This window comes from Solanum lycopersicum, chromosome 7, assembly GCF_036512215.1.
Source record: "Solanum lycopersicum chromosome 7, SLM_r2.1".
NCBI classification, from domain to species: domain Eukaryota; kingdom Viridiplantae; phylum Streptophyta; class Magnoliopsida; order Solanales; family Solanaceae; genus Solanum; species Solanum lycopersicum.
The window spans coordinates 3,822,237-3,849,147 of NC_090806.1; the positions used below are offsets into that span (position 1 = coordinate 3,822,237).

Below are 26,911 nucleotides of genomic sequence, written 5' to 3' on the forward strand. Positions count from 1 at the left end.
TGGGATTTATATGAGGATATGTTGTTCCTTAGAATTGTTGAAGAAATGTATTGTCTTTTTAAGCTGGTGGTCGAATTATAAATAAGTCAAACTTTTAAATTAGTGTTTTGACTATATTTTCTTAAATTATGTAAACTTGTTAATGTTAGTAGTTTTCATTAGAATTTATAAAAATCCGACTAAGATGACCATTAAAGTGAAATAATTTTGGAAGACCAAAAAGTAGATGATTTTAATGATCAATTATTATGAATTGATTAATATATCATTTGGACAATCTAATTTTGTATTCCCCCCCTAAAATTGTTTTCTTTAGTACAATATTCAAACCATGTCTGAATCAACAATGTGTATTTATAACCCTCTAGTATATTTTTTTGATCGAGCTTATTGTACGGGGGTTATCTAGTACGATTTGTCTTTTTGTATGATTTGTAGACTATTATATTAAAGCAAAATTCATCATGTGTGTATGTAAAGAATAGTAGTCATGGGTTTCTTATTCTAAAAATAAAGAAGATACAAAGTGTAAATGTAAAAACAACGTATATAACAAACTCTCTTTAATTACTATTAAATTAAATACACTGAACATATATCAAGTTTAATTTGAATGTACATATTATAAAAAATGTTTATTTACATTTAATATTATTATACAATTACATTAACTATGTTATTATGAAATATTTTATCGACAAAAATCTCTTACATCAACGTATATAAATACCAAACATCCACATCCAAATATATACATTCCCCCGAAGCCCTATTTTAAGAATACTACTAACAAAAGCCAGTCCTCATACTTCTCTACATTACGATAATTGATTTTAAATTTTTAATTCATTCAAAAATTATATTCCCCGCCATTAATTTGAGCCTTCATAAACTCGTCATATTAGTTCGATAAATTTCAAATGATACATATTTAAAATATTTATAAAACACTGTTATATTTAACATGATTGTGAAGTTAATTATTTTAATATATAATATTATTACTAATCTAAAACATTCTTACAATATGTTTTATTAAGTGTCAATCCTTATAGAACTACCTGTTAGATAAATTTTATCCAACTTCTATATCCCATCATATCAAAGTTACCCGTATGATCAGGATTGTGTCGAGGGATTGTGAATATACTGTCAATTTATGATTGTGCGCTATCCAACCCATATAATAGTGTTTGGACATTATCATGATATCATGATCAGACACATTGGATTCGATATCATCCTCAAAATTATTGAAAGACTGTGAATATAATCTCAATTCATGAAATGTTCAACGTGAGATTAAGACAGGAACTGGATTTCGTATGCAACTTATTATTAGTTCTTTAATATAAAAATAATACTTATTATTATTTTAAATTACCAAAATAACTTTTTTAAATATCGACATAATTAAGAAAATTTTTACCTACATTATTATTATTATTATTATTATTATTATTATTATTATTATTATTATTATTATTATTATTATTATTATTATTATTATTATCTTTTAATTGAGGCATTTGGAGCGTTAGTAAACCATCAACCCACAATGCTTTTCCTAAACGTATCTATTTTAATTAATAATGGGAACGATTAAAAATTGTTGAATGAACTATTTACTTTATATGAATACTAGCATATATGTATGATATATATGAAATATTAAAAGGAAATGAAAAATTATATTGCTCAGATGTAAATGCATCATTCAGTGCAAACCAATAAATTTCAATTACGTATTCAAATTTCTATTTATTGGAATTAAACATTTGGATGCATAATAAGGTATTCATATTAATTAAACACTTCAATTCAAATTTTGGGGGGAAAATATTGATATGTATTCTCAAGTGCTCATTACGTAAATATTATTTAAAATATACCACGACATTCTTTAATCAATTACTCTCATTAGCCTTAATTAACGGTAAAAACATTATGTCTCTTTCGTTGAGGTTGATGTATATAATTAAAGGGGATAAAATTTATCTGCATCGTATGTTTACACCATGTGGCTTGGTATAAACACCCGGTGCAGACAAATTTTTTCCTTATTAAAGGAGATGAACGAGTGTGATTAGTTTTATATGAAGGAAGATGTTTCTAGAATAATGAATGGGGTTTTTTACTTATTTTCTTGTGTTAGTATGTATGAAAAATATTATATATTTTGAAACTCATTTATATAAAATCTAAATATATATTATGAACGGTGAAAATTAGGTGGTTGGGATGGACGCTATCGGGATGGATGTAAAGATAGGGTGGGTTGGAGCCTCGGAGGGTAGGGAGGACACAATTAATTGTGAATGTCATTTGCAAATTTATTTTTTCTACTTTCATTACCATCTTTGATTATTCAAATAAATATATTTCACGTTGATTGAAGTAACGGTAAAATGAACAAATTAAATATATGTATGGGTTGTTTCACTTGATTTTATTGATGAAAACAGTTGAAAATATTTGATGTAATTAGAACACTTAATTAAATATGTCATTAACTTGGTTAAATTAAACTGCAATCTTAAAAGCTAGGAAAATTAATGGAAAGCTAATTGTAACGTTATTTTCACTTAATAAAAAGAGAAATTAACCCAAGATAGCTAGAGGCAAAATAATCCCCAAAAAAATGTCTCTAGTTTCTTTAATAAATATGAAAATAATATTCGTTTTGTGCTTATTAATCGCGATTGAACCTAGACTCTGGCATGTTGTTGGCGTTCAAGGTTTCGGGCCGGGTTTCTTGGGTGGTTTGGGTGTCCAAGGTAACGGGCGGGCCTTCTCATTTGGTTCGGACGGCCAAGGTTCCGGGCGGGCCTTCTCGTTTGGTTCGGGCACCCCAGGTTCTGGGCCGGGCTTCTCATCTGGGCTGAATAATGGTGGGCCATTTTTTTGGAGTTTTAATGGGCCTGAGGCTGATAAGTGTTTAGCAACTTTTAAAAATACTCCAAATTGTGTCCAAGAAATATTTGGGTCATTGTTCAAAATACCATTTAACTTTATTGGGGCTCCATTTCACTCTATTGGGCCTCAATGTTGCAAAGTTGTTAGAGATATTGAAGATAATTGTTGGCCCAAGATTTTTCCGATAAGCCCGCTTTTTCCTCTCACTCTAAAAAATCTTTGTAACTCACAGGGTCAGGGTCAGGGTCAGGCTCCGAGTGAACAACAACCACCATCTCCTCCGTCTCCACCTCAACCAGGTGTGTATCCAACTCCATCAACTTCAACTTCATCGCCTCCTCCACCGCAACCATACTCATATTCATTTTCATTTGCAAATAAAGGAGATTAAAAATGGGCTTGTTGGAGAATAGGCCCAAATTTGAGGTTTGGGCCTATCGAACACGAGTCCTTGAAATAAGCTATTGGGCCTTTGATCCATGAAGAATTGAAGATTTCGACAAGGAAAATGGTTTTCACCATTTTTTTTTATGTAATTAACAAGAAAATAAAATCCTATTGTCGTTAAACAATTCTTCGAGATAATCGATTTTTGTTCCAATTTAGGGATTTTTTTTTCATAGGACATCCAAAAAAGAAAAAGAAAAAAAAAACAATATTCTCTTTTTTCTCCTAAATATTTGATAATTTCCGTCACAATTAAATGAATTTTGACTGACATTTCAACAATTTGCATGTTAAGCAAGTATTGCAAGCTCAAATAACATATTTATTAACCCTTGGCATATGCAACAACAAAAAAAGATATAGCATGCATACATCAATATGATAAGATTACACTCCATATGAAATTCAATAACTTTAAAATCTCAAATTCGCTTACGATATAGAACCTTGAAATTACAGTAAACTTATATCCGTGTGACCTACGTATAGGCCAGAATTCGAATCGTAGAAGCAATCACTCATACCTGCATTAGGGTAAACTGCTCGCATGTAATTCACACTGTGCAAACCTAAACTTCAAAACCCTACTTACATGATATGTTTTATGCATTAAACTGTAACTATTTACCATACGAGTATCAGAAATCAAAGTCCTTTTATCTTGGAGAATTTTTTTTTTTTTTTTTTTTTTTAAAAAAAGGATGAATATCTAAGCCAAAGTTAAACAACAAGAAGGACAAAGTAGGTGCAACAAATAAAATAAAATACTATATAATAACAAATGCAAATTGACAATAAAGTCAATAAGCAACGTATCAAATAATACACCCAAAAAAAAAGTTCATAATTGAAACACCCAATTTGTCTTTCCTAATGTTTTCTCTCTTGAAGCATTTAAAAAAGAGAAAAAAAAAAACCATATTATGGAGACTTTCCACTTGCTCCTTAAATTATCTAACATATTTAGCTTATATATATCGATAATATAAAAAAATATATTATTACGTAATTTTTTCTAATACAAGTATAATACATAGAAATCTTTTTGGATAACTTGACAAATTTCTTTTTTTAGATTGTTAGTATATATAAGTTAAACACGTTGAGATAAAATTTGTAAACTTCTTTCTTTCAATTATAAGAGACAAGTATTTGCATGCACACGCAAACATATATGGAGATAAACAAATAAGAATAAAGTTAATGATATAAGTACAATTTTGACCAAAAAAAGAAGAAGTCATGGCATCCCCTTAATATTTCCATCTAATCCATTTGAGTTAATTAATATAGAAGTTGTTATTTCGAAATTAAAGTCGTAATTTTTATCAAAGAAATTGAAATAAAAAAATAATTTTCAAAGATTATAATAAGTTTATAACCATTAATTGAGTGATCATATCGATCTTTGCGAAATCAACCCTTTCTTTCCTATAAAGAAAATCATTATTTTTTAATTAAAGTTTTCTATTAAAAAGTGTTTAGTAGTTGTTAATTGTCGGTGATATTTTTGATTGAATTAGTGAGAAAGAAAAAGGTATAAGATATAAGTGCGTTATAGACTAAATTAAGAATCTATTACCCCATCAACTTTTTTTCTTTTGTAATTTTATATACATTTTGGCTTACATGACACGCTCTGTGACTCCACATAGTTGAGACATGTGAGAGATATTTAAATGTCACGTAAGCCAAAAGGGTGTACAAATTATAAAAAAAAATGGGTTCAAATAAAAAACAAAACATTAGTTTAGTTAAGCTATGTTGCTGAAATTTGTTTATAAGATTTCAGCCATATATAACCTGAAGTAATTTAACGTTATCCCAAAAAAATAAAATTTATAACATTATTATTGGTCATATTTTTGAATCAAAGAGAGGATAAGAGGATAACAAGATTATATTTTAAGTTACTTCAGAAAAAAAAATTAATGAGACATGTGACATTGGTCAAAAACACAGGCAATTTTCAATGATATTAATTTGACCTAATAAAGTATAGTAAAGAACAATGGATTTGGTTTTTAGTAGTTATTTTTTGGTGAGAATTAACTACTTTATTATAAATATCAAGATAGGGTTTTTAAGTTTGTTAAAGAAAAAAAAAAGGAGAAAAAATTAAATTAGAATATTGTCCCTTGAGAGAAAGATATTAATCATAGTTTTATATTCTTATATCATACTCAAATCATATATTTAGTAAACTTAAGTATGAAACATCATCACCTTAGCCAACTTTTCTATAATTATTATTCTCTTCGTTCACTTTTATTTGTCACGGTTTACTTTTCCAAATTTAAATTATTTGAATGTTAATCATATTTTAAAATGTATTTTTGTCAGATTAATATGAAGAGGATCGTGGATTATAATATCTTTCATATAATTTTCAAGCTTTTAAAAATTTATAAATTCAATAGAGTTTGAAAATTAGTTAAGTTGATTCACATAAAACGAAACATGACTAGTAAAAAATGAACGAACGGATGAGTAATAATTTTTTTTTACTACTCCTATTTCTCAAAGGAAAGTTTTGAAACAACAATTAATTATCGTCATGTAACTTATAAGTGACGAGTTCAAATTATAAAAATAATCATTAGAATATTTACATTAAGATAGACTATTTACATTAGACTGCGTAAACACGAAATACTTGTAAACTAAGCTATTTTACTTCTCCTATTTAACTTTTTCTTTAATTTAAGCACAACAAAACTAGATAATTAAAAGGCAAAAAAAAAAAGGCACATAAAACAGATTTGCATACAAAACTAATTCAAACTGACTTTTAAGTTGCATGCATTAATAATGTAAAAAAAATATATATATATATCCATCATGTCACTTAAAAAGTAATTTTTTTTTGTCTCAAATGTCTCAATTTATCTAACAATTTTTTTATTTATAAGTTTATCCTCAAAAGAATAATATATTTAAAATAATTTAGATTTATATATATCCTTTTTATCTTATCATCGATAAAATCATTACTAGACACATCAATTTCTTAGGCTTATTTTAGACCATAAATATCATTTTTTCTAATAAGTTCGTGTATGAAAAAATTACGTCATATAAATTATAACAAAGAGTTGATTATATAATTTTATTTTAAATTAAAAATTTCAAAAAAAAAATTGTTTTCCTTTCTAATTTCATTTTCAATCAAATATTGTCATGCATATGTATATAGAGTAAAATTTGAAACTAATCAAATGCAAAGAAAAAAATTTGACTTTCCAATTAAGTAAATAACAAATAACCAAACATGGGAATCAGTGAGAAACAGCAATTAAATAGGATCAGAAGTTCACAAAATTTCAAAAAAATATAATTAGGTTAATTTCCCAGCTACTACTATTTGAATTTTTTCAAAAAAATAATCTTGTTAGGTAAAGGAATCATAAATGCATAGAGCTAATTAAGATCTTAACAAACACAAAAAAATTATCTCAAAAACAACATAATACATAAATATGTCTTTTATCTTAGTGTTTACAGATATTTTTATATTTTCAACTTTGCATATGCGTTAAATGGACACTTAAATTTGTATAAAGTTGAACAAATAGACGCACAATTAATCTTATGTGACAACTAAAACAAAAAAAAGATTTAGTGGCAATAAATAGTGCTAAAACTTTTATTGGCATTAGTTAATTGTCATCAGATTTAATGTCACTATAGGCTTTAGCTAGGGATATTTATGAATATTGCTACTTGCCATTAAAAATACGTAATTTAGCAACAATTAAGCTATTACCGTTAATTAATTTCCACTAAAAATCATTTTTAATGTAGTAACATGTGTCTATACTTATTTAACGTAAATCAGTATGAATTTATATGTATATCCAAAATCAAAGAACATAAATATCAACTAAAGACAAACTAAAAATAACATTTATTTATTTATGCCTCTTAGGGGTGGGCATTCGGTAATTCGGTTCTGTTTCATTTTATTTTTTTTCATTTTTTTTGGTTTTCGGTTCTTGCACAAGGTGTACCAAACACCGAATCGAAATAATTCGATTCGGTTCAGTTTTTATTATTTCGGTTCAGTTTATATTATTTCGGTTCGATTTTGTTGTTTCGATTTTTTTAATGGGCTTGCTTAGTTGGGTTTTATAAAATTTAAAAATTTACAATTTTTTTGTTTGTTTTTTAAGCTTAATGGGCTAAAAATAGTTACGTAAATTTTTTATTTTAAATTATAATATTTATTATTTAACATTAATAATTAATATAATATAAATATATATTATAATATAATATATTTTGTAAACCGAAATATCGAATAACACAAAATCACATATCGAAAACCGAACCAAAATACCAAAAAATACAAAAACATATACCAAATATTTAAAAATTAAAACCAAAATATTAAAAAAATTCAATTCAATACGATATTTCCGTTTTTCGCTGTTCATGGCCAGCCCTAATACCTCTCAAAACTAACACTGCTTTAAAAATTCAACATATATAATAATAATGACAGAGAAATTGAATCACATAAAATATTAATTATAAGTTATTTAAATGGTTAAATAAATGTCCCATTAACTTTAAGATATGTAGTTTGTTATACCTATTATTACCTGTCTGAATATGACCTTTTTGACCTTCACCAGAAAAATATCACCAAACTTTTTTTTTTCTTTTACTAAATAATCACATAATTTCTGAATTTTGCAAGATTTTTATAATCTAAAATCTTTTTCTCTTTGGTCTAGCCAGGCTTTATTCAGTTCAAAATTAAATGATCACCAAAACCCTCCACCATTTCCCTTCTTCCCTAGTAGAATTTGGATCTTGCTTGCTTCGTTATTATATCAAAAATGATTTTTAACGATGATTAATGAATGATAATAATTTAATTATCGTCAAATGTGTATATTTAGAGTCAGTTGACACTTTTTGTAAATATTTTTAATGTCTAATATAATATTGGATACAATATTAATTAACTAATGTCGATAAATACTTTAATATTTTTAATTAATATATATAACCTATTGCCGCTAAAAGCTGTTTTTCTTATATGCATGAAGAGTTTTTATCGAAGGATTCAACATCTACTATAGTGCGTTTAAGAGAGTTTTTTGGCAAACTTTTTTTTTTTGAATGATATTCATCTTGTTCTTTAATCATTTGATATTTTTATTGGTAATTGTAGATCTGATTAATTCAGATTCACATTGTATAGACACTGACACATCTAAAACATAATCTACATGTTCAATGAAATTTAGTAGCTTTTAATTAAATTTTACAAAAGTACTAAAAGATTTACTGTATTCTTATAAATATTTTATAATTGCGAGTTCAATAATTTTTATATATTAAAATTATTATAATAATTTAATAAATTTTAAATTTCAAATCTGCTCTATTAGATCCTCAATACATTTAGACCACATACTTTTTGGTGTTAGTCTAATAGTTGTCTTCATCATGAATCTATCACAAGTACTACCAAGTTACTAATCATAGTAATACAATTTTTTAAACATCACATATGTCCAACTCTAAATCTAGTCATCATACCAATTTCTCAAACATCTCATGATGTGTGCCTAGAAAAAAGGTTGAATAAATTCAATCCTAACTCATTTATCATTTAAATCGAGTTATTCGATATTCATGTTAATATATAAATAGTAATAAAATAATTAAGTCATTTAAAAAAAAAACAATTAGAATGTAATCTTCACTGTCTTCTAATTCTATAGAATCAATACTTTACCACTTTCATAATCATCCTCATTTTATTTTAAAACTTTAATTCTAAACAGATTGAAATTGACTATATATTTGTACTCACTTTATTTTTAAAATAAATGGTGCTTCAAATAATTAAGAATTAATTGTGTTTTTTTAATTTTAGCCTTATTTAAATAAAGAGAATTTTACATAACCAAGAAGTTACTAAAGAGCTATATTTTATAAAAATATTTATTAAGAATAATTTATTAAAAATACAACTTATTTTGTAGAAATAAGTAGTTTGCTTATGAATATATTTAAGCTAAAAACATCACTTGGCCAAGACTCATAAAGAGATTCTTAAATTTGTTGGGTTTTTTTTTCTCTCAGGTATCTTAGCTACGTCATTTTTCAATCGAATCATTGAACTACCTGTAATTTGTTTCTTTTAAACATCGTTGGCTGATTTTGATAGACTTTTCTATTGTAAGCACCTTCAATTGTGTTTGTATTCTAGTGATTTTGATTAAAGGAATGAAGACAAAACTGTGTATTAGTCTCATTTGTTTTCTAATGTGTTCAAGTGACTTAAAGTAAAATCCAATTATTCTCGAACATTTTTATCATCAATTGAACTAATTAGTTCTGGAACAACATATGTATCCTCTCTATCAATACCCTCACAAAATTTGATTCTACATCAACCAACGGTGTTTAAAAGAAACAAATTATGGATAGCTCAATAATTTAATAGGAAAATAGCATAATTAAAGTACCTGAAGAGAAAAAACGAACAAGTTTAGATGTATGTTTATATATTTGGCCTTTTAAAATACAATAAAAGTACTATGAAACTTTATCATATATTAACTTGTTTTAGGTAGACTATCAACCTACCGTAACTCCAACATCTTTGTAAATTTGAGATCGATAACGTGAACAAGCTCACCCACCACCTTCCCACTAATTTTTTCTTTTATCATAAAAAGGAAACCTATCTCACTAAAGTTTTAAAGTACACTTTCTCCATAACAAGAAATTACATTACTTATTTTTTAATACAACTATATTATTATTTTCACCCAATAGACACATTGGTTTGAGAGCAATGGTCCCACAAGACATTACTTATCTTTTTCCTTTGTAGTTGAGCAATGTTTTTTTTTTTTTTTTTTCACTTTCATCAAGCAAAGAATCCCAAAAAAATGGCCCATTGACAACTTGATGTTTACATTATTCTCTTATCCATATTTATTTATACAATGATTTCTTTTATGTTTCCTAAATACTACAACATTACACACAAAAATATTATTATCTTTTAAGATATAGTTAAAATTATTTTTATTATATATATATATATATATATATATTAAACTCCTGTTTTTTTTTCTTTTTAATGATGTTTCTTTTCATACTTTAAACTTCATATAAATTATCCTAATAATCTTTAATTTTTAAATATTATTTTTCACTTTAAGTATCAAATTATTGCGAGAAAATTTCAATTTTCACTTTGACAACATAAATTATTTTTTCAAATGCTCACTATTTTTAGGGCCGAACGCTGTTTACCATCCTTACCGAATATATATCAGAAATAGCTCTCTAATAATAGTTGAGACAAAAAAATTTTGAAAAAATTTAAAATATGAAAAAGTAAACACAAGAAGAAATTAAATAAGATTTGATATCTAGTATATATATATAAAAAAATTTAATCATATATAACTGAAGTTCAGATAAACAGTTCGATTCTACCTCACTCTGTTACTATTTCTTGAAATAAGATCTGCTGTTACTATTTCTTGAAATAAGATATGCGTATATATATAATAGTTTTAAACTTAAGTAGTGCGATTATGGGTATGTTGTTCCAAAATATAACATTACACACCAAATATTTAAATTTCTTTTTCAAACTTTACATAAAAAAATCATTTCTTGATCCAATCTTGAACCATAATGGCTGATTATGAATAAAGCTTACTTTTTTGTCCTGTCACCCTTACTCTTACCTTTATAAACTCTCGTGAACAGCCTCCAATGGGGAGTTCTACAGCAACCCATTTCATATTTTTTTTGCAAATTTTGAGCTGCTAGCTATGTTAGAGAAACATAGATCTTGATATTTATATAGCTAAAGTGTTTATCTTTTTTCAATTTTGATAAAAATGGGTTCTTTATTTTTGCAAAAGGGAGTGTTGGTGTGGCTTTTTTTGTTTAGTTTGAGATTTATTTGTGGAACAAAAGCTCAAGGTACTGTGTTTATAGATGGGAAAATTGCTATTGGAAGAATAGACAGGCATTTTATTTGTGCTACTTTGGATTGGTGGCCACCTGAGAAGTGTGATTATGGAACTTGTGCTTGGGACTATTCTTCATTCTTGAATCTGGTAAACTAATTTTCTTGAATGCATGTTAGCTGTTGTTTTTTTTGCAGTTTTATTGTGTAGAAATGAAGTTGTGGTGTATGTATTTGCCTTTTCTGTTAGCTTGTTTTGAGTTTTATTGTGTAGAAATGAACTTATGGTGTTAGTTTTCTTGACTGTATTTGCCTTTTCTGTTAGTTTTTTTTTTTTTTTGAGTTATATTGTGTAGAAATGAATTTATAGTGTTAGTTTGTTTGAATGTATTTGCCTTTTCTGTTAGCTTTTTTTTTGAGTTCTATTGTGTAGAAATGAACTTATAGTGTTAGTTTGTTTGAATGTATTTGCCTTTTCTGCTAGCTTTTGTTTTTTTGAGTTTATTGTGTAGAAATGGACTTATGGTGTAGTTTTGTTGAATGTAGTTTCCCTTTTTTGCTAGTTTTGTTAACTCATTTTGAGTCGAGGGTCTATTGGAAACAAGCTACATCTTACCCTTTCCCAGACCCCATGGGGTATGTTGTTGTTGAATTGTGTAAAAAATGCACTTATGGTATAGTTCTCTTGAATGGATTTTCCTTTTATACTAGTTCTTTTTTCTTCTTTTTTTCCATTTTATTGGGTAGATATGTTCTTATTGTCTAAGTTCTGTTAAATTATGAAACTATACTCTTAATTGTTAATCCTCTGTACGTGGGGTTGTTAAATGTCGATATATTTGCTAGAGACGGAGCTATGTTTTGAGTTTATGGGTTCTGGATTCTAGAAAAGACAGCTTAATCTGTTCTGGATAAGTTATTTTACATATTAAGTGAATTTTCAAACACACAAATGCAGATTTTGTTACTAGGTTCTACCTGAACCCCTAGACAGGCTAGTAGCTCCGCCCCTGCTTTGCCATCCATGAATATATGAATATGAATTTCCCTTTTCCGTTTCTTCTTGAATTTGAATTAGAGAGAGTATAGCAGCAAAAGTTTGCATATAGTTCTGGGATTTTAGCACTTTGGGTAAATAGAGGTAACTTTGGAGTACTTTGTATTTTTGTTTTATGTAATAATGAGTGAAACGAGTTTAAATGGAACGACATGATCCATGAAGATTCATATAATTGATTTGTACATGCCCGGGATTGAGTCGTAGTTGGTATTATTGTTTGCTAGTTTCAGCTTTTTCTTGTGAAAAATTGACTTAGTATGTTGAGATCTAAGAGATTCCCCTACCCACCCCACTCAAAGATAAAAAAAGTTGGCTGATAGTTGTTGGAGTGAGTTTGTTCTGCTTTCTACTTTTCTACTCTAGTTGTTTGTTTGGTATGATTTCATTTATTAAGAAAAAGAACCAATTTCTAGAAAGAGCCAAAATAGAAAGGAAAAAGAAAACAAGAATGACTTGATTCATAGTGGACAACAAGATGTCAAATGAAACACAGAAACAAAAAGGTTGTTAATTTGGTTTTTGCATTTGACATTACTCAAAGTAGTTCTCTTGATTCACAGTGAACATAACTTGAGAACTTGAACTACTCTCCGTTTCACATTATTTCGTTGTTGTTACTGCTCTCAATTTTGTATAACCTTTTTCAAACTACTTGGAAATGCTGTATTTAAGCCTAGGGTCTATTTGAAACAACCTCTCTGTCTCTATGAGGTAGGGTTAAGGTTTGCGTACACTCTACCCTCCCTAGACCCCACTTGTGAGACTACGCTGGGTATGTTATTGTTGTTGTCGGTAAAGTGCCTATCAGTTGGCTGGAATCTTGATAAACTATCATACAAGAAAGATCTTGTTATGTGTTACTTGAGCCGAGGTCAGAAGCAACCTCTCTGTTTCCACGAGGTAGGGGTAAGGTCCATATACACTCTATCCTTCCCAGAGCCCATTTGTGGGTTGTACTGGGTATGTTGTTGTTGTTTGTTATCGTGATGCATTACTAAGATGTGTCCATCTAATCATCTCTTCTATTTGCAGGATCTTAACAACATTATTTTTCTCAATGCAATAAAAGGTATGGTGATATAGCTTAGCTCCTATAACTTAAGAGCTTTCAAATATTTATATGTTTCTGTAACAAACTAGAGGCCCTTAGTGTTCTTCATTATAATATGTTGCAGCATTCTCACCATTAAAGATTCGTTTGGGCGGAACTTTGCAAGACAAAGTCATATACCAAACTGAAGATAATCAACAGCCCTGTGTCTCATTTGTTAGAAACACAACAGAGATGTTTGGTTTTACTCCAGGATGCCTTCCCTTGTCTAGATGGGATGAACTCAATGCATTCTTTAATAAATCTGGGTAAAAATCGCGTCTTTTATTTCCTTTTGTTTGGACTTTTGTCATTTTCTTTATAAGACTGAAAGAAGTTGATCAACAAGTTGTGTTTCATTCAGGGCTAGTATAATTTTTGGATTAAATGCTCTATATGGAAGATCGGTACACCCTGATAGTTTATCTGTCGGAGCGTGGGATCCAAGCAATGCTGAATCACTTATACGTTATACTGTTAAAAAGGGATATGATATCCATGGTTGGGAACTCGGTAAGGACTAAAGTATGAGTTTCATTCAAAAACATGTCTATAAAACCATGCTACTCCCTATATCCCAATTTATGTGACATTCTTTCTTTTTTAGTTAGTCCCAGTAGACCCCAAGTTTCAATAGTCTTCCTTTTTATGCTCCGTGCCCGTCAAACATCTTCACATAAATTGGGACAGAGGCAGTATAACATATTGTTAAAGCTTAAGCAGAACTATCCAACATATGTTGTCGATTTGCTTTCTAGGGAACGAATTGAGTGGTAGCGGAGTTGGAACCAGAGTAGCAGCAGATCAATATGCATCTGATACTATTGCCTTGCACAAAATAGTGAAAGATGCTTACGAGAATTCTGAAACTAAACCGTTGGTCCTGGCACCGGGAGGTTTCTTTGATGAAGGCTGGTTCAGGGAATTAGTAAATAAAGCTGGGGCATCATTTGATGTGGCAACTCACCACATATATAATCTCGGTCCAGGTATGTAATCGCAAAACCTAAATATGATCTGGTTCTTAGTCTTAACATCATCTCAGAGACGTTATATGGGATTTTGCTTTTGATTCTTAGGAAGAGATGAACACCTTCTTGAAAAAATCCTTGATCCATCTTATCTCGACGGAGAAGCTGATACATTTAGGAAACTTCAGAATATCCTCAAGACATCTGGTAGTTCAGTGGTTGCATGGGTTGGTGAGGCTGGAGGAGCTTACAACAGCGGCCGCAACCATGTCACAAACGCCTTTGCTTTTAGCTTCTGGTAATAAAACTCAACTATAATGTTCAACTCTGTTGGTTGTATGCACATAATCCTGAGTAATGTTGACTGTTGAGTTTGGAATTTGGAAACAATTATAGGTATTTGGACCAGCTTGGTATGTCAGCTGCCTATGATACCAAGACATACTGTCGACAGACATTGATTGGTGGAAACTACGGTTTACTCAATACGACTACCTTTGTACCAAATCCAGATTACTACAGGTAAATCAGTACTCCTCGAGTTTCATTTTATATGTCAGTGTTTGACTAGACACAAAGTTTAAAAATAGAAAAACGACTTTTGACACGTACTGAAACTACCCTTGGATTTGTCTTCTTAAACGCGCAATGACATTTTATATGGTTATAAGAGCTTGTCAGTATAGGTAAAATAGAAAGTCTAAAGTTAAAGTGTTCCAACTAAAGAAAGGTGTCTTCGTCTTGGAACTCCTGATATATAAGAGAAAATCGAAAAACCTCTTACCTCATACTACTTTCTCCATACAAATCTAATGTTTTGAAGAAGAAAACAACAATTTACCCCTCACTGTAAAGGGGAAAATGTCATATAAAATGGAACAGATGGAGTAATTCTTATTGTAACATGGCATTAGCAGATAAGACTATCTTTTGTCATCTTTAATCATCGTCATTAAACAACGTTCCTTGCTGCAGTGCTCTTCTTTGGCACCGATTGATGGGAAGGAACGTTTTGGCAACGAGTTTCTCAGGAACAAAGAAATTACGTGCATACGCTCATTGTGCAAAGCAATCTGTAAGTTGATATTTGCATAGTGTCACACTAGCTACATATATATTGTACATTTGACCTGAAAAGAACAACTTCCATTTGCAGCAAGGTATCACATTACTGTTGATCAACCTTGATGGCAACACCACCATTCATTCCAGAGTTGACTTTAACGGTACCATGTTACATCAACAAAAACACAGACATCATCATAACCACAGAAAGAGTTCAATCAAACTGCCTAGAAGTAACAAAGTAGCATCAAACACAAGAGAAGAATACCATTTAACAGCAAAAGATGGAAATTTACAAAGCCAGACAATGCTACTAAATGGAAAGGCACTAATTGTAGATTCATCTGGAAATATACCTACATTTGAGCCTATATATGTCAATTCAACAGAGGCGATAACCATTGCGCCACTCTCTATTGTATTTGTACACATACCATATGTACTTTTGCCTGCTTGTAGCTGAGTTTGTATTTTGTATTATGTATTAAGTGATGTATGGAGCCAAAAGGGGTTCCATTTGATTATTGAACCAATAAGTTACACAGAGAATTATGTAAAGAGAATACATGTATTATTTTTTTCTCTAAGAGAAAATATAAGCATTTATTCTTGCTATAGACCATGTATTACTATTCTGCTTCATCTTCTTCTAAACAGTAAATCTTAAACAAATAGAAGAATAGAATTACAATGTATGTAATTCATTGCATTAATATGTATGTATATGGACAAAACCACAAGTATTAATGATCTTCAATATACATCTGCTAAGTATATCATAACTACAATCTAAAAAGTTACATTATGTAACTTATCAAACAAAAAATACATTACATAATGTAGGGAACTCCTCACTAAAGTTGCAAAAGTCCTATCAGTCCTGATTATTATACATACCAAAAAAGAAGAAGAAAACTTTGGGTTAGAACACAAAATGTTTCGTGTTGAAAACTGTTAGTATATATGAATGCTAGCTGATTGACTCGACGCTGAATAATAAGGTCAGTCAATCTCCCTCTGAGAAGCTCTGTGGCTTACTGCTCGCGAATGCCAGCCACACGATGGTTCCAGTGAGGTAGAAGAAAATCGATGGTGCAAACAAAGAAATCTGCACAAGAACAAGTTGTAAGAGTTAGTATGAACTGATCTTCAGGTGCACGAGGCGTATAAGGGCGTTATGGAGGAACGTGAGGTAGCTTACACTCCATGAGTGAGTTGAATCAAGAAGATAACCAGTTAGAGCAACGCCTACTATTCCAGGAACTGCACCAACAGTGTTGGTAATGCCCTGCATGTACAGTTTCTCAAAGCGGGAACCAAGATAATCTAGACTTGAATTTGAACGAAAGACATCAGAATAATAGTCATCACTCGGATTATCAGTCTACGTCTCATGGAAACTAGCTAAGCAACACCTTACTAACAAACTCCAAGTTTCGACACACAGAATATTAAGAGATAGATACTTAGCACTTAGCAGCATAGAATTTTTCATGTTTTGTCTTTGTAATTGTGTTGCATCGAGAAACATGAACACCGATGTATAAAACAAATGCAGGCCTTCTATCATACATACCAGAAGAATGCTTGCATATTCAGGTGAGATGTCTTGATGGGTGCAATATAGGCCTGCAAACATGGAAAAAATGAAGGGATTATTTGATAGCAGCAGATTGGGGAAGAAGTGCATCTTTAATAATTAGTTCAAAACTATTGAGACAGAAAGCAATTAAACAAGAATACCTGATAAAGCAAAACTTGAAAGGGCTAAACCACCGGTGAGGATTGTTACTACTTCCCACGGAGGCAAACCAAAGTCCAATGAAGAAAGAATCATACAGGTAGCCGGCGATAAAAAGGCTATTGTTTGACAAATTTTCCTCACCTGTTAGTTCAGATGAGTAACAAAGAGTAAGTATCCTTTTTGTCAAGTTATTTCAATCTTCATTGTGATCTTAGTAAATTCTAAGTGATAAGAAACAATAGCAAGCGAAAGGCGATAAAAAGAATTGAACTTTGAAAGGAGACCAATCTAACATATTCAGTTGATACCATCCATAAAAAGGATAGCCCGTGTTCACGCAGGGGAAGGGCCACACACCAAGGGGATGTAACGTGGCAGCCTACCCTGACGCAAATATTGGTGGCTGATTCCACAGCTCAAGCCTTTGACCTATAGCTCACATGGAACAACTTTACCGTTGCTCCAAGGCTCACATCCAATATACCCTCCATTTAAAATATTGTTATACCATTTGACTTTTGAAGAGTCCTCATGAAAGTTATCATTACTACGAGCACTAAGAAAAAATTGTTGTTTTCATCCTAAGGCATGCAGCTTCCTTGAAACAAAAATTTAGAAAAACTACAACAACAAACCCAGTGCAATCCCAAAAGTGGGTCTGGGAGGGTGGAGCATCCGATCAACATAAAGAGTGTGACTTCCAATTACAAGGAACGCATTTTGTTCTCGTACAATCAAAAAGATCTCACGTGTTTCAAGCATGTCGAACATTATCTACTCTTGTTGGAAGGATTATTAAAAATGTAGAGAAGGTATGATCCAAACATGTTCTCTAATTCTCATGTTTTATATTATGAACGATATTGAGAGACATGAAAAATAAGGTTAGACCAGAAAATAACATTCCGGGAATAGAGGAAATAAGGAGAAGTCCAAGTACCAGTGATGTGTCAACCCCTCTGGAAATCAAGCTATCAGCAAATTGTGATGCAACACTGGTAACAAGAATTGAAGCTAATGGAGGGCCAACTGAGACCTGAAATGTAAGTTAAACAATTGTAAGGATATCGTTAGTTGCATAAATGGTCATGATAAATCAAGTCTAACATTGATTAGATTTGGCAGGAACTTGCTAAAAGTAAATGGTTATTTCTGTAGGAAATTACATAAGATAGTTGTTTCATGTTAAATTTTCGCCTTCTTGATGAAGTAAGTTGTTTCAGTAAGACGTTAAGTTAGCCGAGGCATTGTTACAGGAAACAAAATGACAAAAGAGAGAATATAGACAGACACGTGAATACGAGGAGAGCAACTACACATGGGAAGCAAAGATACAGTAGACTTACCCATGCCGCTTCTGTCAGATTAAGGTTCAGCTCCTCACTGCAGGGGATGCAAATGGGAAATTTAAGCTTTACAAAACACAAAATATTTCCTTTAAAAAAAATTGTAAATGCAGCTGATATATATGTCTCACAATAGGAGACGAGTTAAAGTAATTTAACAATTACAAGTAGGATGTGACACTAACACGGGTCCATGGCTGTGCAGTGGTGAATGGAGCATGTAAACAATGGGTTTGACCAAACCCACTATTTTCGACAGATATGGATATACACGTAAAAATTACTAAAATTTCAAGAAAATATTACATGTTGAAGGTCTACTTCCCTTACTTACAATTTTTCCCTTTCAGCTTTGTTCTCTATAAGCTTTCTAAGTAGGTAATGTTAACTGGACTTCGAAGCTGATACGCGGACCAGTTAAACTGACATCTGCAACATCCAATTTATAGCATCTATTTTACAGTTATTGTCGTACCTTGTCTTTTATCATTTTCACTCAAACCACACAGTCTCAATATTTGTCATTTAAGAACCATGGCATTTACGTCACAAACAAGAAAACTGAAACATTACAAAAAAAAACTTGTAAGACTAAGCTAAATTATGGCAACATTTACCTGAAATAGGTAGGAAGCCAAGATAAGCAAGTATAGTGGCCCCAACTCCCACAGAAATGTGTATATATCATCGCCCATACAGCCTTGCTTCTAAAAAATGCCTTCCATGGCACATCCTACAATTAAGGCTCAATTGGTAAAAGCTTCAATATTAATGCCCTATAAACCAAAAATAAGTTTTTTTCTGGACAAAATGAAGTCATTGCAAAAATTAGAGCCTGACATTGTTACACCATTGAACACTGAAAAAAATAGCACCACCAAGAGCTTCCGGCGACTCCAGAGTTTCAAAGATTATTCCAGTTCTACTTAATGTTACATTTAGTATAACCTCTCTATTATAATTTGTGTTCTGACAGCCAAAAGTAATCTAATCAACTCTGTACACATACCTTTAGAGAGGTGCCCAACTCTCCCAATGATTTATTTCTGGAAAAAGATGGTGGCCCTGTAAATGTGCAAAACATATTGCTTGCGCAATTAGAAACACAGTCCAAATCAATATAAAAGCAGAAAAAGTTTAAGTTAATACAGTCAGTACTCGACTAGATCAGATTTTACCACAATGTCAACAAGGCGGTGGAAACAAGAAACTCTACTCACACGAGATGGGTTCTGTGAAAGACCAGGGCCGATCTTCTTTAACCAATTGAAATCCAGAAAACCTGAAATATGCAAAGATAGCCACATCAAGTTAGTATTGGTTTATATGTGCTACTGTGTAAATAACTAAGTTAGGGATAATGCAACTCAAAAGGTAATTTCTTCTCAAGATGAAAACCAACAATAACATGCCCAGTGTAATCCCACGTGGGGGTCTAGGTGGATAAAATGTACGCAGACCTTACCCTTACCTCGTGGAGGTAGAGAGGCAATTTCCGGAAGACCCTAAACTCAAATAACGCATAGCAAAACAATTTTAAAAGATGAAATATAGAAGTAAATCAGGCATGACAACCAATATAGAAATCATTACAAAGCATACACAAAAGTGGAACAGTAACAACAACAGAATAATGCTCCAGATGGAAACCAGAAACCAAAAAATCAAAGCATTCTAAAAGGAAGGAAAATTATCTTCGACATCTTTGGAGTTTTGGATTAACAAACAGAGGAAAGGAAAACTTCAACTAAGAGTAGCAACATTCTGTAAGTGGTGTCTTAAAAAGATGGGGATGACAACAAATAGGTTGTCAACATTTAGGGGGTGTAGAGAAATCTACTTAATTTCTTTTGTTGAGGAAGGAGGAAAGAGGGAGGCCAACTTACCAAGCTATGCCTAGAAAGCCAAACAGGTAAAACACAGACTCCCAGCCATAGTTCAGGATCAGCGGAGGAGCCAACAGAAGTCTGCAAATTCAGAAAATTTAGACAATCACCAATCTACTTCAATAGAAGAATCTTAACCATACTTAAGTATATCAGGTATTGAAGTAAAAATGGGCTTCACATAAGCGTGGCATTGAATTTCTACTGAAAGTTTGTCATTACAAACTTCAGAATCTAAACCATTGGCCAGTTATTTGCTTTAGCACCTTTTTGCACTTTCTGCAGTTATTAAGAACATAAAAAATAAAAGCAAGACGCCTACCTGCTTAAGTAGGGAAATGTTTTATAGCTCATGTGATAAATGAAGCATAATTTATTGCTGCTGAATGTTACCTCAGAGATAATTAGGTATAGTGTCACGTTCTCTAATTAGAAGTTAAGCCTTTAGGAGAAACTATTAGAGATCAAGTCAAACAGAAGGCAACGATTTTCGCTAAATAACACAATAGAGGTACGATGTCTTGCAGCTAACTGTCAGAGTCATCATTGATACTGATTAAATCTCACAAATTGGAAGTAAATACCACCTAAATTGGTGAATTGTCTGACATGATTAACCTAGGTTGTCTATGATGTCCTGGTCCGGAGGAAAAATGTAAGTCTCTCTCTTCTGAGCTGAACATTTTACTGGCCTAACAAACAGGAACAAAAAGGTGAAAACAGAAGTGAGTAGATGATACAACTGCGTGTCTGAAGTTAGGTTATCAACCCAGAGTTTTGAGGCATTATTTTCCATCTTCAATCTCATGGAGTTTCTTAACAACAACAACAATGCCTCAGTCTCAAACAAGTTGGGGTCTCTATATGAATCCACACTGACCATGTTTATTTAAATTCATCTCAGGCTAACAGTGTACAAAATAAAAAGTATTAGAAGTTCTTTATATTTTCTATTGACATAGAAATCAACTTGACAATAATAAGTCGTTGCCAATCAAAAGAATCTCTAATATGACTGATAGTGTTTAAAGACTCCTAGAAAGTATAGGACCTAAATTTAACATACTAACAAGGCTAGAACATATTTCCTACTAATTGGTATCGCCAACGTGGATTTCTTCCATCGTGTCACCATCTTTCACAGAACAAAAAGAGTTAAGCATAGCTGTCTAAGTTAATGAAGAAAGTAAAGAAAGAATCTACACATGGACATACCAATGAGATAGACTTTTTAAGTTCTAAAACAAAGGTACACATACTAAGGAAGGTTGCTAATAAGCATGTCTACATTGATGAAAGGCATCAACTCTTTGGTATATGTTTGACAAACTAAAGTCTAGAAACTAAGTTCCGCACCTGAATTTTAATGTTAATCTTATACGGAACAGCATATGCACTTAACTGATAGAAATAAATATAAGATCTTTAAATATATTGGTGATCATAACGAATAATTAACTTTAAAATGAAATATACCCAGTAACACTTCCAAAACTCAAGCCACCAAAAACAAATGATACTGCCCGAGAACGTTCCTCCAATGGTATTGTCCTATATACAATATTTAGTGACAAAATAAACATGGTAAATGAAATATATACACTAAAGATATAAATGATGCAAGAAAAGATGATGTTAATAACATGATTGGATATATTCTTAGATAATACAAAACAAAACATGGTAAATGAAATATATAATAAAAGATGTTAAAGTTGTACGAGAAGACGACGTTAATGACTAAAAACATAACTGGATAAGCATTAGAGTATTGCCTTCAAAATTTCAGACTCTGAGCCATCTGAGACACAAATCTATAATTTGTATCTCAAAATTTTCTTCACATTCTAATATCTATTGTTAATATATAGCGCTTTCCGAAAATGAATTGACCTTTGACTAGCATTGTCTCAGCTACCCCAACTAGTTAAACCCACTGACATACAAACTGGTCATATTTCGAAGTACGATTCACAGGCACAATATATTTTAAAAAAATAACATTTAATACCTTATATTTGACAAAAAGATACAACAAGAAACATAGAGAAACTTTTTTGAAGCATTAGATGAAAGATAACCAATATTTCCTTAGTAAAGGGGTGATTTGGCGCATGCCAAAGCTGGTGTAAGATAATAAACCATCATCCAGATTCATGTGTCTGAGCAATTATTCAGTTCAGGCATACCTAGCAATCACATCAGTGGCAGCTGATGGTGAAACTCCTTCTCCTATCCCAACCTACACTTGGGAAAACAATAAATATGAAATGATAAGTCTAGGAATAAAAATGCATTTTCCCCCGCGTCTATTAAGAACAAGGTAGCATCAGTTTATGGGACAGACAAGAGCAAGGCAAAATAACCAACAATACTTCTTTGGTGAACATAGATACAAATACAGTGTTTAAGTTCGTAAATATCCTAGGAAAAGTCAAAGACCGAATTACCAAGATCCTTGAAAAGATGAGTGCAGGCATAAACCCTGCAAGATAGGGAACTAACATTGTTGCCAGAGACCAGACTAGTACTCCAACTTCAAGAACTCGACTGCAAACAAAATAAAAATCAAATAAGCATGATGAATGATGAAGTGATACTTGGCATGCTCTATTTCCCCTGTTGTTTTGGAAGATATTTTGTAAAGTTGATGGCTTCTAAGGAACAAAGTTTCATTTGCTGAATTACAGGATTGTTTCTTCACAAAAATTGTTTGGTCAGAAATGATGAATTTCAAGATTGAACAGTTAGGATAAGGATTGCACTCCATATAAACAATCCAATCTATTCTGGATACCATAAACAAAGAGGGATTCAGAATTTTAAAGCTAAAAGAAATATGGTGAATCTATGAACTATAGCACCAATTATAAATAGGATATATATACTATAGATACATTACTTCTATCCAACAATCAGAAACTAGGATATTTGTATCTACCGCACAACACCAGAAATATGACAATCCTAAAAGTTACCTCCCACCAAATATCTTCGAAAGCCACCCGCCTGGCAATTGACTTAATGCATAACCCCAAAAGAAAGATGACTGGACCAATCCCGCTACTGATGAATTCCATCCGAATTGATGCGACATTGGAATGATGGCAACACTCAAATTGACCTATCAGTAAAATAATCATCAGCATAAATGAATTATCAAACTTCAATTATTGTAAAGAAGAAAACTTTGAAAGAAACAAAAAAAGAGTAATGCTTGTTATGCCAATTTGCATGATTAAATTCTACGCTCTGGTCCATGAGAAGTTCCTCCAGAGCCTACAAGCGAGATGCTAAAAGCAACTTCTAACATTGAATGAAACCTTTTATTTCCTGTTACGTTGTATTTGATTCCAGGTACATGGAACAAGCTAACCAGTGTCAATAAAAAACAAAAGCACCGAAAAAGAAGCATGTGCTGTTCCAGAATTTCCATATTGCATTTTCTAATGCACGTTGAATTAATGTTGTTACATTAGTGAGATGTATTATACTCTGCATTCTACCACCAATGGGAGATGTAAGAAGTGCATCTGGCCACCAAATATGCAAAGGAAGGAGGAATTCACCATCTAGGGGAATATAGATAGTGATAACTCAAGTACCAACGTCAAGGTGATCTGCCCTATTTGCTACTTACATCCCTATAATCTGTACTAACTTTACAAGAGCTTCTTTAGTCAAAGATCAGAAGTGATAACTTTGACGTTGCTAATTCGCATGCCATACATATATGTCATGATACTTCAAGGTTGCACCACAACTTGAGCTACCGCAAAATTGACTAACACACTGTCAGAGCTCAGGAGATACCCGAGAGAAATATGTATCCATATCCATGCACTCCCTATGTGTAAGGTCTAGGCAAGAATTTTTGTTCAGTTTAGCAAAAGATCCCTTCCTCAATTAATAATCCCAACTGTCGATTAGAAGTCATTTTAAATACCATTTTCTAGCTCTTAAGACGAAGCTAAACGACAATTAACTTTCGCACTGTCAACATAATGGAAAGCTATAGCAAATTCTAAAGTCAACTTACCAATAAAACCATCAGTCCATCAATTATGAGTTATAAGTTGATAATACTAATATTTAAAAAGGAAGAGTTGAAACAAACTACTATATCCATATGAAAGTCAGCTTCCACTCATTCCAAAAGATAAAAAATGAAACATGTCTCAAAGTAGCAAATATCTCAGTTGCTAGCCTTTTAGGGGTCCTTTGCTAGCTTGTTTGGCAGGTGAGTTAAAGCATGTATTAAATCTTGCATAAGTAATATCACGATTAGTAGTTGCTTAGGAGGTAAGTTATTCGTGTATAAATTAATATAATGGTTGGTTTGTAATTTAGAAATTGTCCATCACAACTAATCATGCATAACTCTAACCAGCTACCAAACGACGCCTAAAATCTCACAATATGAAAATAACTCAATTACCTTATCCATGTTACATATAACAAAGGCAAGAGAAGTAGTTCCAATAAGCTTATATCTCTGAGGTAAATTCTTCCATGGAGGCCAACCCCATTCAAAACCAACTTCTTTATCCTCATTTCCAGCTTCACCCAACTCATCCTCAGAAGTTGATATCAATCCCCCATTCTTCCCCACCTCACCATTCAACTTCAACCCTTTAACTATTCTCTGCTTTTCTGCAGCTTCTTCTTTTTGCCTCTCTGTGATGCTACAAGAAATTCTCAACTTCAAAATATGCTTCTGGGCTAAAAGATTCAACCTTTGGGGTCTTAAAGAACTACTAAAGATTGAAACTTTATGGTTCCCATAGTGAGGAAAATGGTAGAAACTACTGTTTTCTGTTCTTACTGTGAGTTTAGCCATTGTTGGGTTCTTCAAGAATTTTTATTTCTTCAAGAAATTTCCAAAGATTATAGCTTTATTGCTTTAACACTGTAACATTTCTGAAATATAGATCAATCAAGAAAGAGGGATTTTCTCAGTTTCCAATTTAATTGGTGAATTTTGCTTCAACCAATTTTTTTATTTATTTTTTCCATATTTTTTTATTTAATTTTTTTTCCCCAACTTTTTCATGTTTCTATTTGAGTGAGGACTTGAAATTGCCACGGAGTTGAATAATTAGAGGCCCCAAATTAATAAGGAAATCTCATTTGTTAAATCTTCTCAATGCCACGTGGAATATTCTCATTCGATGAATAATTTGCATAAATTTGACCTATGGTTCAGTTTTGAATATTCCCCTTTTAAAAAAAAAAAAAAATTCATTCGTTATCGTATATTTGATAATTAGACTCGTTGAATAAAAATAAGATAATATGATCACGTCATTCTCAATAATATGATCACGTCATTCTCAATCAGAGGTCTCTAATCCTATATTTTTCGTGACAAGTTCCTTGTTTGTTATAACTATACTTTGCATGGTTTTATTTCAAGATTATAACATTACTATCTTGGGAACTTAGAGAACATACAGCTTCTTGTATCAATCAATCAATCGCGCCTCAATGCCAACCAATCGGAATTTTACTATATGAATTCTCAGTATCCATTCCACTCCGTCAAGGTCAAAATGGTCTTTTCAAAACTTATATACCTCCCTCAAATTTCACACCATTTTGCCAGAAGCAGGTATCTTTTGGCTTTAGCACTTGTGATGCACATACTGCCATATTTGGCAGCTTAGCATGTGAACTTCTTCCTTGATGTGGCAATTCACTAGCAATAATGGAAGTGAAGAAACAACATGTACATGTCAACTTCATGAGATGAGCTCATTAATATAAAACAAGAGGACACAGAATTCTGATAACATACTATCCTTATTTATCTGCAGACTCATACTATACAATAACAAAAAAAAAAATGTAATCCTCACAAGTGAGGTTTTGGAGAAGATAGTGTGTACGCAAACCTTACCCCTGCCTTGTAAAGGTAGAGAGGTTGTTTCCACTAGACACATGGTCAAGTAAAGCGTAACAAAAATCAGCAGATATGGATGGACTATCTCAATTTACAACAGATAGCAGTTCTACTAGTAGGTAATCGTGAGTTGTCTCGATATCCATCCGTACTAGTAGTCATAGAACAAGATTCAACATTACATGAAGCCTAACTATAGCACCAAAACAAGAAACATCAAATGTAGTAAGGAACAACCAATAGTTTCTGCCTGCACTGCAACAACGTATTTCTTCACAGCAATCAGGGAATCGTACCGAGATGGCCAAGGACAGCTTGACAGTGCTTGAGCTCAGACCCTTTAATGTAAATATGGATGGCAATCTCCCTACTTGACAGTGCTTGAGCTCAGTCCCTCTAATGTGAAAAATCTCCCTACAAATCCTGTCAACATTGTAAATTACTTCTTGAAACCTGATTCTGTTTCTGTCCCTCCAAATAGTGGCTACAAGCATAGGAAAGATGCAGCTCAGAATAGCACCAGTTTC

General features: G+C 31.7%; 2 protein-coding genes across 2 annotated transcripts; one reads left to right on the forward strand and one right to left on the reverse strand.

Moving 5' to 3' along the window:
- Positions 1–10,240: 10,240 nt before the first annotated feature.
- Positions 10,241–16,121, forward strand: LOC101258669 (heparanase-like protein 3). Its single transcript, XM_004242684.5, has 9 exons — positions 10,241–11,471; positions 13,413–13,449; positions 13,556–13,739; positions 13,835–13,983; positions 14,229–14,459; positions 14,550–14,739; positions 14,838–14,963; positions 15,417–15,516; positions 15,598–16,121. The coding sequence occupies exons 1-9, from the start codon at positions 11,250–11,252 to the stop codon at positions 15,967–15,969; spliced, it is 1,611 nt and encodes a 536-aa protein (XP_004242732.2). The 5' UTR covers positions 10,241–11,249; the 3' UTR covers positions 15,970–16,121.
- Positions 16,122–16,178: 57 nt separating this feature from the next.
- On the reverse strand, positions 16,179–25,568 carry LOC101258970 (probable anion transporter 6, chloroplastic). Its single transcript, XM_004242685.5, has 15 exons — positions 24,921–25,568; positions 23,461–23,606; positions 22,933–23,032; positions 22,672–22,724; positions 21,959–22,033; positions 20,483–20,563; positions 19,817–19,878; positions 19,606–19,661; positions 19,214–19,329; positions 18,597–18,633; positions 18,191–18,286; positions 17,250–17,391; positions 17,083–17,135; positions 16,708–16,794; positions 16,179–16,614 (listed from the first exon to the last, which is right to left on the reverse strand). The coding sequence occupies exons 1-15, from the start codon at positions 25,320–25,322 to the stop codon at positions 16,513–16,515; spliced, it is 1,608 nt and encodes a 535-aa protein (XP_004242733.2). The 5' UTR covers positions 25,323–25,568; the 3' UTR covers positions 16,179–16,512.
- Positions 25,569–26,911: the final 1,343 nt, after the last annotated feature.